Raw genomic sequence first — 15,180 nt, 5'->3', positions numbered from 1 at the left:
GAGCTTCCGGTACCTTATCTGCTCGTGAAAATGAGAGAAATAGAATAGAATAGAATATATTTTATTTGTAGTAATTGTACATCGTCATATTCAAAAATTATTTACAATTAGAAGAACAATACAATTATTATTACAATTATAAAATTAATAATACATTTAACCCTTAAATGCATAATGATGTATATATGCATCGTATATTTGATGGTCCGTGGCTCAATATGCAGCTATCCAAAATCACATTTATTACTTTTATACAGCATGACACATCTATTTCAATTTATTAAAAAGTTATACAAAAAATCATGCATTTAAGGGTTAAAAGGCATATGCAAGTCAATACGTTTTTTAAGTTGATTGGATTAAATATAATGAACTATGGTGAACATAATTTTAAGCCAGGCAAATGGGTAAATAAAAGGGCAACAATCGACATGTATCTATACGTATATTTGACTTTATAAATCCACTTTGACATATACACAGTCACTACACTTTATAAAACAAAGTCGCCCACGCCTCTTTCTATGTATGTACACAATGTATACGTCGCCAAATTAACAATAAGTTATGTTTTTTTTTGTTACGCTCTTTATAGGATTTCTATAACTTCAGGAGATGCCTTTTTTCTACCTTTTAGTTTAGTAGTCTTTTCTCGGGTATGTCTCTTGGAATGTTTCTTTAAATTAGCTAATTGCTTGAAATTCTTTTTACATATTTCGCAAAAGAACACATGAGTATGAATTCGTTTGTGAGTAATTAAACTGCTGTTGCGCGTAAATTCCTTTTTACATATGTCGCACGAGAATGGTTTTTCCCCAGTGTGAACCCGTTTATGCATACCTAAAGAGGCCTCATCGTAAAACTGCTTGTTACACGAGTCACAGGTATAGGGCTTATTACCAATATGGATTCGCTTATGTGTATTTAAATGAGTTGAAATCTTAAACTTCTTATTACAAATATCGCATGAGTATGGTCTCTCTCCAGTATGAGTCCGTTTATGTTTATTTAAATCACTCAAATGCGCGAACTTCTTATTACATTCCTCACAAAAGTACGGCTTATCGCCTGTATGGATACGTTTATGTTTTTCCACATCACTCACTTTCGCGAAAGATTTTTGGCATACATCGCAACTGAATGGCCTTTCACCTACGTGCCTCCGTTCATGAGCTTTCAAATAGCTTAACATAGTAAACTGTTTCCCACAAGTTTCACACGAATACGGCTTTGTACTGGCGTGTGTGTGTCTATGTTGGTTCAAACTAGATCTGGTTGCGAATTTGTTTCCGCATATGTCGCAGGAGTAGGATTTCTCGGCAGTGTGACTGCAAGCTTTTCTTTGAATGTGCTGGATTAGGTAGTGTATTTGTTGGTATGTGTTTCCACAGGTGTCACACACGTAGGTTCCGGTTTGTCGGTCATCTTCATTCGTCTGTCGGTCATCAGCCGCACTTGCGACCTGTGATTGCGTGGGTGTGGAGCACGGTGATTCTCCTGTCTCTGGACGTTCGAGCTCCTGTTTGATGACAACTGGTTGGTTTAAACCTGTAAAACATTGTTGTTTATAGACAAGACCACTATTTCGTCTATTTTTATCATGGCATCAGGAACATGTGTGGCCTACACATACCAGTACCATCGTGCAAACTGTTTAGTGAATTTTTAAAGCTTTTAGCAATGATATAAGGTGCAGGTCTCAACTGTGAGACAACAGAGCAAGGTCACTGATGTTGTAAAACGCGTAGCCAGTTTGAAGTGGGAATGGGCTGGTCATATAGCACGAAAGACCGATTCGTGGAGTAAACGACTTCTCGAGTGGCGACCATAGGGTGGAAGAGCGTCCTCAAAGTAGACCCTAGATGCGTTGGGACGACGACATCAAAAAAGGACTGCAGGGAAAGAAGTGGCTCTAGGTCGCACAGAACCGGACGTGGCGCAAAACGAAGGAGGCCTACACCCGAAGGGTAGAAAAGGGGCTAAAGAGTGAGAGATAAGGTGCACCAATGGTCAGGTGTAGTGTTGGTGTAAGTAACACCTACTACTCACCGGAAAGTTCAGGAGTCACTTCAAGCTTCACTGCCGGCCCCTCCACAGGTTTGGTTTCACACAAAGGCTCCTCCTTCACACACACTGGTCTCTGCTCTTCAAATTCCACTTCGATTTTTACTGTAAACAAAATATGTTAATTGTAATATTTAAATCTTGCTAGGAGAGGTTGCAGACGCAAAAAGACCAGCCAGGCGGCCAATACTGCGCTTTAAGGTACGGTATTAAATATGTTCAAAACGCATTGTTAACTGGATAAAATTCAAACTAATACCAGGGGTGCGAAATTCCTCGCTTCGGGCATTTATTTTAAACATTTTGACACCGACCTGGATAGACAACATTAAAAGCTGGTCCAATATTAATGACACTGCCAGTTTGTCTAGACTGGCACAGGATAGAACCAAGATCCCTAAGATGGTCGCCGACATCCGCTGAGGATATGGCATAGCAAGAAGAAGACACAGACAGGGACCGGACAACCCTTTCCGCGATAAAACCCTTTCAATGGGCGACACTTAAACACGGCTAACACATTGAAAGACTTTCCCTTTTGAACTGCAAGCTCATTCATACCCTTACCTTTGACTAACCCTTACCGAAAAGCTAACCAAAAATAAGGCTAGCTCTTAATAAGGGTTACCCTTATCTTTAAGCGCTTTTTATAAGGGTTTCCCTTTGCGTGAAAGAGACAGGATTAGTATATATCTACGGTAGTGTATGAAAAGGAAAGAAAATACGTGCTAGTCAAAGAACGCCGCCGTCGCCGCCGACGATCGCTCGGATCGAAGTAATGTGTGCTTTATGAACAAGGTAGACGACTTAAATTAGCACGCTTATATGCTAAAAGGGACGCCCTTTATAAGGCTCTTATAAGCAATATGCAAGGTGGTGGTGAGCGGATGATAAGGGTTTTGTAAGGGTATTTGGGCTACCGATTACTCAAATGTGGTAGCTTTATATAAGGGTTTTTAAAAGCAAAACAAAGGGTTTTGTCTGGCAAAGGGTATGGTGAGTTAAACCTTATGCAATACCCTTATAAAACCCCGATAAGGGATAGCGGGCCGGTCCCTGGACACAGACCGATTGTGAAACTGTTTCAACATGTAAATAAAGGTAATAAAGTAAATTCACAATAGACCCGACTTAGGCGGTTTACAATATGTATTAACTTATGCTGAAGGCAATATACTTGTGATTGCTAAGTACTATAAAGTTAAACAATCAGTATTAATGAATAGCCTCATAAGACCCACCATAGAGAGTTTTCCATTTTTAATTTGAACCTAAGTAATTAGGAACGAATTTAGTTTGTTTTAAAAAGCAATGAAACATAAGAAATGCTACTTTATTTGTTTTATGAAAGGTTCTAATGGGGTTGGCCGGTCGAAGTATTTAGCAGATGGCGCCAGCATAGCTTGCCCTGTCAATCCCTAGAATTGTGTGAACTTTAATGGAATGCCCTGCATGCCAGCCATTTAAGCCAAATCTCATAGAAAAAAAACCGGCCAAGTGCGAGTCAGACTCGCGCACCGAGGGTTCCGTACTTTTGCAGACAAACAGATGGACAGTGAAGTCTTAGTAATAGGGTCCCGTTTTAACCCTTTGGGTACGGAACCCTAAAAAGGGGTAAGCTATGATGGCGCCATCTATTCAAACCTTTGACAATTGCCAACCTCATTAGATTGAAACTGAGTGTACATTGTAATGCACATTGGGCCTAACGAGGATAGATTTGATTATCAACCTATAAGAAAACTCACTCTGTTCAGGCAGCAACACAAACTGCTCTTTGGGTCCTGTCGGCTCGTCCGCACTATGCCACACAGGTTCTTCCTTCACCCGAACAAACTCCATGGACATGCCGCTTGCCTCCATTATAGTGGCTAGCGATCCGAGTTCGAGTCGAGTATGGAATTATCCGTATTATTAATATTATTGCAAGCCCTAGAAGACAGGCCTACACTAACTGCCCTTATAAAAGGAACACGACGTTGTAGACAACATTTGTTGTGTTCAATATTCAATTCTATTTTTAATTTTTTTTTTTTTTTAGCTTAAGTACCTACTTGTATTTATTGATGTCCTAAGATAAACCCTTAAATGAGTATAACGATAAATAAACAAATATTATGAAGAATAATACATATGATAATGTGCCTAACAGTATAATGTATAATAGTTACTTAGATAATAAAGGGAAGTAAATTATCGATTTGACTCGCGAACAAATTCGCCAATAATGGCATTGGCAATTGTATTGTCAAATTCAATTTGACAGTTTCGTTTACCACCGACTAGATAACGACAGATTGCAGATTATGTTAAAGTTGTAACACACTACCGTACCGCACCAAGGTCACGGTCAAAGAGTAGTATAATATATAGGAGTCTCGGTGCGCCGCATCGCAAAGAATCGTTGCGACCTTTCAAGCCATAACAGACGGGCGTAGGACCGAGAGTTCGGTCCGGTACAGTGATACAGTACTTACCACTAATTACACACACGATCGAACTGGACCAAGGTCGCGGTCCGGTACGCCTGTCTGTTACTCTTAAAAATACTTGACGTTGACAGTGACGTGAACGTGACAGCTGATGACAGCAAAAGCCATTAAAAAAAAGCCTTAGCGTGGTGGTTATTTTAATTTTCTTCTTGTTTCAGTAACATCAAATAAACATCATCAGTATCATGCGTATTGGTGAGTAAGAGCCTTATGTATAATAGTATAAAAACCGTTTGTTACCAATTTTAAGGAAGAGCGGTGCCTCTTAACACAGGTTTTTTCTTACTTAAAAAGAGGCACCAACACTTACCTGTATAAGTAATTCTTAAACGAAATAAACAATTTTTCATTTTTCATTTTCATTTTCATAACTTTTGCTTAAGAATTGTGACGCGGCCATTGTGAGAGATAATGTCGTGGTGCTGATACCGGCAGCTTGTCGCCGGCACGGGCGAAGGAGCCCGAAAACTCCCGCAAGTGCAGGTTTATATGTATAATAACACCAACATTGCACCCGTTCGAAGCCAGGGCGGGTCGCTAGTAAATAATATTATAGGACATCTTTACACTAATTGACAAAGTCCCACAGAATAGGCTCAAAAAGGCTTGTGTTGTGGGTATATATAACATACTTAAAAGCTGTAAGTTTATGCATGTGACTGAAATTAAGAAATAAATAAAAAATACCCATGACTCAGGAACAAATATCATTGCTGTGTCTGACTGGGATTTGAACCCAGGACCATCGGCTTTGCAGGCATGGTCACTATCAACTAGACCAGACTGGTCGTCATTATATTTTACAATATCAAAAATTACCAAACAATGAAGGTCATAAGAAGTATGAAGTGTTTCAAATGTTATAATGAGACCTTCAACTTAACCAATTTTTAACCTACTAACCACCAAACACACCAAATATTCCTACATTCTCAAAAAACCTGGGAACACAACACATTTTTCATACAAAACCTAGATCTTATCTTATAGTTTTCGGGGGCCCTTGCACACTTTGAGGCATTAGTTGGAGAGACAGGATAACGAATGAGGAGGTGCTAAGAAGAGTGAGTGAAAGAAGAGCTATTCTGAACACTATTGCAAATAGACGCGGGAAAATGATTGGACACTTAATACGACACGACTACTTCTTTAAAACTATCCTGGAGGGGCGGATAGGAAGGAAGCGGGGTAGAGGAAAACCCAGACGCAGCTTTTTAGATCAAGTGAAAGAAAAAGTAGGGGTCGTGTCGTATAAAAAAGTCAAAGAGCTGGCGCGGGATAGGGAAAGCTGGAAGATACTCCACCGACAAGAGAATAACTCTTAAGTTAATGATGATGCACACTTTGACCCATGGGGATCTTTTGTGCAGTTACCCCCTAAGAATGATCCGTCATCGTCAGCTACTCAAGAGCTTTTCCAACCATCTCCATGTGCCCGATGATGGAGCTTATGGGTAGCGTTTTGAATTCCTTTGGTTCCAGTTAGCCTGTTCCAAAGTCCTTCATTATTTGCCTGGCTAGGGCGTGACATTCACACATCAGGTGTTCTACTGTCTCTTCCTCGTCGCCACACATACGACAATCGGTGTTGTCAGCGTGTCCCATCTTGGCCAGGATTCCCTTACAAAACCTAGATACTTTTAAGTGATGGTTTTGTATGCTACTAGCATTAATTTGGATTCAATTTGTGGTACTTTATAGCTAGTATTTTTTTTTAGGTAAAAATAATAAGCGTTTTGGTAACAAAACTGATGTATGGAGTATGGAGTGAGAGCACTTTATGCTTACTTATTTCTCAATGATATGGGTTAGCACATTGTTACTGGTGAATTCTCAATACAACTTGAGACTCCGGTGCCGTTAAAAGATGTAATCGCCTTTCGGTAGACGTCGCTTTACGCCACCCCAAAGGCGTGAATACATAAGGGAAGGAATGTAAAGATTTGCGAGGTAGGCTTCCGTAGCTCAATTGATTAACGCATTCACTGCCAGGGGGCGTGGCCTAGGAACAAACTTGTATGACGGTGAACGCACATGTGCATTGGGGGCAGTGAATGTGTTAAGAGCAACGCACGGATTGCGGAGGTTGCGGGTTCCTACCGGAAGCGTAACGCTTTCACTGTTGTCTAGAATTAAATTTGAAAGAATTTTGATGCTTAAATTGAGAAATATGTAACGCCTCGCCAATGCTACACGTTTAATAGGTTCGTATTCTGAATATTTGTAGATAAGCCATTTTACGTTGCAGCATCCACTCTCGTCTCTGCTGCGGTGTCGGGGCGGGGCAGAAGGTCGACCCGGCGATCGACGGGTTGGGGCCGCTCGTGCTCGGTCAGGCTGGAGCGCCTGCTGGTGGACGCGGCGCGGCGTACCTGCCAGGTCGGACGTCGCAAATACAAGCTGCGCACCACCGAGCCCGCACACACACACAAAGTCACCACCACAATCTTTCAATGCCACCATTGCGGAAAACAGTTCAGGAACAAGTCGGTTCTGAAGAAACACGTACACATTCACTCATCTTTACATAATTCAACCAGAGAAGATCATAGTTTGGAAAACAAAAAATACAGCGATAAGAAATACACGAGTGATCGTAAAATAAATCCGCGAAGACGCGGAATGAAACATTCTAGTAAGAAGCAGTTTCAGCCGAAGTGTGACACATCTGATGAGGAAACAAACTTACAGGCTCACCTGATTATACGCACCGGTGAAAAACCTTTCAGGTGCAGCCACTGTGGCTACAAGTGTAAAAAGAAATCAGGTATAATGTCTCACCTCATGATTCACACTGGCGATAAGCCTTTCCAGTGTAGCTACTGTGATCACAGGAGCCGCCGCAAAGGACACTTACGAATTCACGAGATGACACACACTGGTAAAACACCGTTTGTGTGTGATCAATGTGATAAAAAGTGTTTTACTCAAGGTTCGTTACATCGTCATCTCTTGATCCACACAGACGAGAAGCCTTACAAGTGTACGTACTGTGACTACAGGAGCCGTCAGCAAGTGAACATACGGTCTCACGAGATGACACATGCAGGTGAAAAACCCTTTAAATGTAACTACTGCAATTACAAATGTAGACATAAACGACAGTTACGTAATCATGAGATGAAACATACAGATGAAGAGCTAGATGACTAATTAATTAGCGCTGAACTGAAATTGATGTCATATATACTATAGAAAAAGTGACATCCCTCCAGTGGCAGAGGGCGGATTTGAACCTGTGTCTTCAGCTATCGCGGCTAACGCCCTGGACCTCTAGGCTACCCCGTCACGGCGGATTTTCAAAAAAAAAAAATATTTGAAATGTGACGTTTTCAATCAAAAGGTACCACATTGTCGCTTACCATATGGACGAAAATTGCTTGTATCTTTATACGAAAATCCTGTTGAGCGTCCTTATGGCAAGTGACAATGTGGTACCTTTTTGCTTGAATTGACACATATGGTGTCTTAAGTCTTTAGTCACTTAGTGTAATCTATCTGATTCAAATTAATATTCCCAGTATTAAAGTATTAAGTTTTTTGTCAGTTTTAATTTTTGATACTTACCTATAAACATTTATCGCCTTTTTCGGGTTATACCCACTTGTTACCACCATTCTTACCAGTGGTAACTACTGAAAAAAAAAATCCCACCTTTTACCACAAACACCAAACGGAGTTTGTTTGTATGGGAATGTGAAATTCGTTCGAGCTTGCTGCGGACTCTTAAGCTCAAAAAAAAGAGACTTGAAGGGTACCAATGCTACCATCATTCGACGCGAGAGGTAGTAAGCTCAACTATGTTTTTTTTAAACAACAGGTTGCTATTAAAATGTTATTTATTTGCAGTAGTGTAGCGGCCGTGGGTTAGTCGTAAAAACCGGTGTGAGCGGCTCAGGGGGGTCCAAGTCTCACGGTGTGCGCCGCTTTCTAGCCAGTGGCCATTATAGCCACACTGCCAACTCGCGTCTTATGCATCTTTCATTTCCACCCCTGAGGCATATAGCTCTAACGACGCCTCTCGACGGCCAATGAAGGCAAGCCAGAGCTGAGTATCCTGCGATTCCACTCCGACCGGCAAAGACACGCCGGAGAGGGAGACCCTGACCGACTCTCAGGAGCACTCGGGTCCGTGGGGTCGTTACTCCCCAACAGCTCGTTACAAGCTGCCCAACAATTATTATTATATATATCTATAACAGGAATTGAAATTAAAGACTTCTATTTTCAATTAAATCAAAATTATTATCAATCAAATTATTTCTAATATTATTTATCATATTTGACAGGCGTAAGTAACATAAGAACTGCCGACTTTCAGTCTTTTTTTGTAACAGGGTTCTGATCTGCATGTAACCGTTTATGTGTCTTAAAATAACTTAATTGTGTAAAATGTTCGTCACATTTGTCGCATGAGTACGGCTTTTCACCCGTGTGTATTCGTGTATGATTATTTAAAGAACCTAATTGGGTGAACTGCATTTTGCATATATCGCAAGTGTGTGGTTTTAAGCCAGTGTGGCTTGTCTTATCAAATTGCTTGACGTTCTAAATTTCTTTTTACATCTTTCGCAAGCGAAGGGCTTCTCGCCACTTTGGATTCGTTTATGTTTATTCAAGTCACTTAAACGCATAAACTTCTTCTGACATATTTCACAAGAGTATAGTTTCTCACTATGTATTTCTTTGTGTATAGTGTGCCAGATGATTTAAACAAGAAAATTTCTCTTGGCGAACATCACACGAAAATGGCTTGGCGTTATCATCCTTATGAATTTCTGCATGGAGAGGACGGGAAAACCAACCTTCGACACTTGATAACCTGCCGACTCCAGTTTTGAGTTTCTTCTTTCGGCACAATCAAACTTTATTCAGTTCACAATTCACAGGGCGGCACTGATGTCCATGGAGTACTTTTTCACATGATTTTGAGTTTATTTAGATGAGCCAATTTTTGAGCTCGCGCGCGTTGATAGGTTTTGGTGGCACTGGCGGTTGAATAAGGGGAATGGGGGAATAGGAAAATATGTTGCCAGGTATAAATATATAATAGGTGCGTTCGAGTGGTGTGTATGAGATAATAAAAATAAACTTAAAATTAATTAGAAAATGTATGAAATATTCACAATGGCGTTGCCAACTTCGGGGCGCCTAGAGGTTTCCTCTACATTGCGTTAAGAGTAAAAAATTAATCTAGGTACTAATACTAAGGATTATTTTCCTTTTTAAACTAAGTTTGTACTATACTAAACTTAACTATTGCGTAGGTAGCGGGCAGAGCCGAGTTACAGGACGGACATAAGTTCCTGAAGAAGTAGTTACTTTTGCGACGCGAATTACATTATCTTTTCCTGGGAAAACCTCTGAGACAACAGCGAGAGGCCAGAACATAGGATGAGTGATCATCTTTAATGACAACAACTGTTCCCACACTCACAGGTTTGGAAGGTGAATTCCATTTATCGCGTTGTTGAAGAGAAGTGAGATATTCCGTGCTGAAACGGTTCCAATAACTTTGAACAATTTTATTTAGGAGCTGATAGCGAGTTAACATATTATTTGAAATATTACTGTCAATTTTCTCAGCGGGTAAAAATTTAAGTGGAGTAATATTTAAGAAATGACTTGGAGATAACGCGGTCGGATCGGAAGGATCCGATGATAGGACGCAAATTGGACGACCGTTAAGAAGCCCCTCAATTTGAACCAAAATAGAATTAAATTCTTCGTAGGTTAAAATTTGATTCCCTATAGATTTGTATAAGTGAGTTTTGACAGACTTGATATTAGTTTCACTCAATCCGTTAAAATGCGGTCCATAAGGTGGACTGTGTTTAAATTGAATCTTGTGTTGAGCAAGGTAATTACTCAAATAGTTGTTATAATCAGTGGACTGTATTAGCGGGTAAATTTCGTTTAATTTGTTTTTCGCACCAATGAAATGTGTACCTCCGTCACTATATAAAATTGAAACAGGACCTCTGCGTGAAATGAAACGTTTGAAAGCGGCAAGAAATAAGTCCGTGCTTAGATCGGAGACCAATTCTAAATGAATGGCTTTTGTTGTTAAGCAAACAAACAGACAGATATAAGCCTTATGGCTTTTAACTCCGCGGCGGCGTATATGAGTAATATAGAATGGTCCGCCGTAATCGACAGCTGTGTGTACGAATGCCTTGACTTGAGAGACGCGTATAGCGGGGAGGTCACCCATCGGTGTCTGAGTAGATAATGGTTTGAGTTTGAAACAGGAGTTGCATTTGTGTACTCTTTGGCGAATTAAATTTCGAGCAGATAAAATCCAATATTTTTGTCTAATTAATGCTAGTACTAAGGCGGGACCAGTGTGCAGGTTGGACGAGTGATAATAATCTACTAAAAGCGATACTATTCTACTTTTTGCAGACAATAGTATTTGATGTTTTTGATCGAAACCTAATTGAGAATGAGTGAGTCTACCTCCTACTCTTAGGAGACCCTGGTCGTCAATAAATGGATGCAGTTTTAAAACTGATTTACTAGGAATTAGTTTGTTATTTTGAATAGCATTAAGCTCGCGAGGGAAATGTGTTGCTTGCTCGTAGCGTAGCACGCGGTATTCTGCATATTCTAAGTCATTTGGAGTTATGGAACCTTGAGAGTGAAGTAATTTTGAAAAGCGAAATGCGTATACGAGTGAGCGAATGAGTTTAATCCACGTCGAACATCTTACAGCGAGGTCATGAATTGGGTGCGTAGGTTCGACCGTAGGTAATACAGTTTGCGCGGGAAGCGAAGTAACTTTAATTTCTTGTAAATCATCTTGTTTATTATGGTTTATTTTAAATTCCTTTACAGGCCAGGTATTAATCGGAGCGGATAACCATTGCGGGCCGTGGAACCAGAGGGAGTTATTTATTAATCCTATTGGCGTTACAGGTCGCGATACAATATCTGCAGGGTTCTCTACGCCACGAACGTGGAACCAGTGGGAAGCGGGTAAGTATTCATTTATTTGAGCGATACGATTAGCTACAAATGTGTGAAATTTATAAGCGGGCGAATGAATCCATGTGAGTGTCACAGTGGCGTCTGAAAAAGCGTATATTTTATTTATAGTGCATCGTTTACTTAGGACATCGCGAACGGAATTTATTAATTTTGCGAGTAACACGGCAGCGCAGAGCTCTAAGCGAGCGAGGGTTTTATTAGAGTTGGAAACTTTTGATTTAGCGGTGAGTAATTCTACTGAATTTGCGGTTGAGTTTTCATCTGAGTCTACGCGTACATAGATCGCAGCACCATAGCACTGCTGGCTAGCGTCGGCGAATCCGATTAAAGTTATTCTATTTTTGGACTTGATGCCAATATGGCGCGGTATTTTAATTTCTGATAAATGCGGAAGTTCCTGGTGGAATTGTTTCCATTTGGAGACAATGAAGTCAGGCACCTCATCATCCCAATCGAGTTGAAGTTTAAAACATTCTTGAATGAGTAATTTCATATAAGCTACAACCGGGCTAATTAGACCTAGCGGGTCGAACAAGCGCGCGGTGACAGACAGAATCGAGCGTTTAGTACAAGTTTCTGGAAAATCTATGTTTGTTTTAAAGTGAAATTGATCATCCGTAGGCTGCCATTGCATACCTACGATTTTAGTATCAGCGTTGGGATCATCATCAAATTTGACTGCAAGAGGGCTTTTCTGAGCGGATGGGACGCGCGACATGAGTTGAGTATCATTTGAAATCCATTTAACTAAGTTGAAACCTCCCGATTTGAACATAGCGGTCATCTCTTTATATATTTTCTCTGCCGTATCCACGTTATCAACGGAACTAACGTAATCGTCAACGTACATATGGTTTTCGGCTTCATAAGCGGCGAGCGGGAATGAATCACGGCTATCTGCGGCAAGTTGTCGTACGACGCGCAAAGCTAAATAGGGTGAACTAGAAACACCGAAACATACTCGATTAAATTGATATATTTCGATCGGTGAATTAGTGTCAAACCTAAATAAAATTCTTTGGAATGAGTGATGATCAGGAGAAAGTTTCACTTGAAAATACATTTTTTCGATATCTGCGGAAATTGCAATTGAAAACATGCGGAGATTTAAAAGCAATTCGAAAATATTATTCTGTAGAACTGGACCTACGTAAAGTAAATCATTAAGGGATTTTCCTGAGGTGGTTTTACAACCAGCGTTCAGTACGATACGCGTCTTTGAAGTTTCTTTGTCGGGACGATAAACGGCCCTATGAGGTATGTAATAAGAATCAGTGTTTTGAAAATTATTCGGAACCTTTATTAAATAACCTTGATCTATGTAAGTTTGGATAGTTGCGTTATAATCGGATCGTAATCCAGTTGAGTCGAGTTTCTTTTCTAAATTTAATAAGCGGTGCTTCGCTGCAGAATAAGATGATCCTAATTCGGCAGGTGAGTGTTTGAACGGAAGAGCAACGGTATAGGTACCGTCGTCCTCGCGCGTATAAGTTGACTGAAAATGTTTTTCACATGCTTCGTCATCTGGACTAAAATGGGTTTTTTCTGGGACATTTTCGATTTCCCAAAAGCGTTGCGTTAATTGATCGAGAGCAAAATCTTCAGTTTGGCAAAAGAAAGTCTTTTCCAAATTGTGAGCGTTTAAAGAGCGAGTTTTATTTTCGAGCGAATGAGGAAAACAATGCGCCCTTCCTCCGGCGATATATCCGAGAGTAGTTTCGATACCTACAACCGAGGAAGTCGGCGAGGTCACCTTACCTGGTCCGAGTAACGTGGGGAATAATTCATTACCTATCAAACAATCTATCTCGCCCGGTAAGTAATATTCATCATCGGCCATCGGCAAACCTTGAAGATGGTCTAATTGCGTGATTTCTAGCTCGGCGCTAGGTAAAATGTCCGTAATTTCATTCATAACGCGGCAACAAACGGTATAGGAACAGCGTGAGTCGAATCGAGAGTGTATTGTAAGTTGCGTTATTCCAAACGCGCGGTCTTGTATTTTTCCTATGCCATTAATAATAGCGGGTGCGGGAGTAACTTTTAAATTTAAGCGTTCACAGCAAGCCTTTGTTATGAAATTAGTAGCCGCTCCCGTATCCAAGAATACACGGAGGCGATGCGTTTGATTATTACTATAAACGTTAACAGACGCAGTCGGGCATAAAACTAAAGTGTCACTATTTAAATTTCGAGCGGGAATTGTAACAGAAAGCGCGAGGTTATCGTTTGTCTGGCCGCCGTTCGTGCGGGCTGCAGTCGCCGTAGGCGAGCGCGGCTGACGCGGCGGGTGGGACAGAGACGGAAGATTCGATGTGCTACTACTGCTTGGACGCGGTGCTGGAGCAGCGCTCGTGCCAGCCGAGTTGTTATTATTGTTTATATTTGAATCAGCTGATTGCAAGGAATGCGTTGTATTCGACTGGGTCTCGTAATGTAACAAAGAATGATGTTTCTTATTGCAAATCGAACACCTATTTGTTGATTTACATGTACTAATATGATGAAAACCTAAACAGTTTATGCAAAATGTGTGTTGACGAACTATGTCGTTGCGCGTTTGAGTATTTTGTTGTAAGAAATATTCACATTTAAATAGCGGGTGAGAGAGTTGAGATTTACACACTTTGCATGAGCGAGATTGAGTGAGACTGAGAATGTCAGAGTTGTTAAACTTGCTGTAAGTTCGAGGTTGCGGATTTGTAACTTGAGTACAGAATGTTTTTATTTTATTAGTTTGCGTTGCGGGTTTGTTAGTACTGAATGATTGAGTGCGAGAATTATTATTATAAATTTGCGTGTGAGAGCGAGACGGTGCGTGGAGTACTTGGAGTTTACTCTGTTCGGTTAGAAATTTCTTTAAATCACTAAATTTAGGAATGTCAATATGTCTATGAGCTTGTTCGAACAGGTCAATCATAGATTTGTCCAACTTACTTAAGGCAATATGAGTTAGGATGAAATCTGATAAGTTATCAATTTTCAAGCGCTGTAATGCCGCTTCAGCGGAACAAAAGTTATCAAGTATATTATCGACTGACTGCCCAGTCTTTTGTTGTAACATTTGATATCATCTAGATAGACAGAAGCCTGTACCCTAGTATCTTGGTATTTTGCTAGAAGAGCTTGCCATATGATGTCATAGTTTTCAGAGGTAGCGGTTATTCCGGAACAAACATTGAGTGCTTTGCCGGAGAGACAGCCTATTAGGTACTGGACCTTTTCAGCATTTGTTAGGCGAGTATTAGTGTGTATGACACTGCGGAAATTTTCATAGAATACTGGCCACTTAGTAGGAGTACCATCAAAACCTATGAGTTGAAGAGGGGGTAACTTCGTATTAAAGTTATTATTTTTCTTTTGGTCCTCAAGCTCTTGCTTCAAAATAGTTTCTTTTTGTTTAACGTAACAATATAACTCATCGAATGTATTTAAAATACTATAACTCGGCTGAGCCTCAGGATTTACTTTGAGTTGTTCAATTATAAGTTTATCTACGGTTTCAATATAATCTGAACGCGTTTTATCAGCGGATTGAGTCCTCGCTAAAAACTGCATGCGAGTGACATCATCGGAAACCCTCAAGCTTAAATTATAAACTTCTTGAATTATTTGAAACAGAAATTGTTTTTTA

General features: G+C 40.3%; 2 protein-coding genes across 2 annotated transcripts; one reads left to right on the top strand and one right to left on the bottom strand.

Moving 5' to 3' along the window:
• Positions 1 to 412: 412 nt before the first annotated feature.
• On the bottom strand, positions 413 to 4,269 carry LOC134752530 (zinc finger protein 664-like). The gene is made up of 3 exons (XM_063688225.1): positions 3,813 to 4,269; positions 2,050 to 2,169; positions 413 to 1,548 (listed from the first exon to the last, which is right to left on the bottom strand). The coding sequence occupies exons 1-3, from the start codon at positions 3,925 to 3,927 to the stop codon at positions 590 to 592; spliced, it is 1,194 nt and encodes a 397-aa protein (XP_063544295.1). The 5' UTR covers positions 3,928 to 4,269; the 3' UTR covers positions 413 to 589.
• Positions 4,270 to 4,631: 362 nt separating this feature from the next.
• On the top strand, positions 4,632 to 8,071 carry LOC134752274 (gastrula zinc finger protein XlCGF7.1-like). The gene is made up of 2 exons (XM_063687913.1): positions 4,632 to 4,751; positions 6,805 to 8,071. The coding sequence occupies exons 1-2, from the start codon at positions 4,742 to 4,744 to the stop codon at positions 7,707 to 7,709; spliced, it is 915 nt and encodes a 304-aa protein (XP_063543983.1). The 5' UTR covers positions 4,632 to 4,741; the 3' UTR covers positions 7,710 to 8,071.
• The last annotated feature ends 7,109 nt before the right edge of the window (positions 8,072 to 15,180 follow it).

This window comes from Cydia strobilella, chromosome 24 (assembly GCF_947568885.1).
Source record: "Cydia strobilella chromosome 24, ilCydStro3.1, whole genome shotgun sequence".
NCBI lineage: Eukaryota > Metazoa > Arthropoda > Insecta > Lepidoptera > Tortricidae > Cydia > Cydia strobilella.
This window is presented reverse-complemented; position numbering and strand designations above follow the sequence as displayed.

Bases quoted from the DNA above. Each gene is read 5' to 3' on its own strand.
- LOC134752530 (XM_063688225.1), bottom strand. From the start codon at position 3,927: ATGGAGGCAAGCGGCATGTCCATGGAGTTTGTTCGGGTGAAGGAAGAA. The intron at 2,170-3,812 runs GTGAGTTTTCTT...TTTTGTTTACAG, and splicing joins TGTGTTGCTGCCTGAACAGA to TAAAAATCGAAGTGGAATTT. The intron at 1,549-2,049 runs GTGAGTAGTAGG...AATGTTTTACAG, and splicing joins AGTGACTCCTGAACTTTCCG to GTTTAAACCAACCAGTTGTC.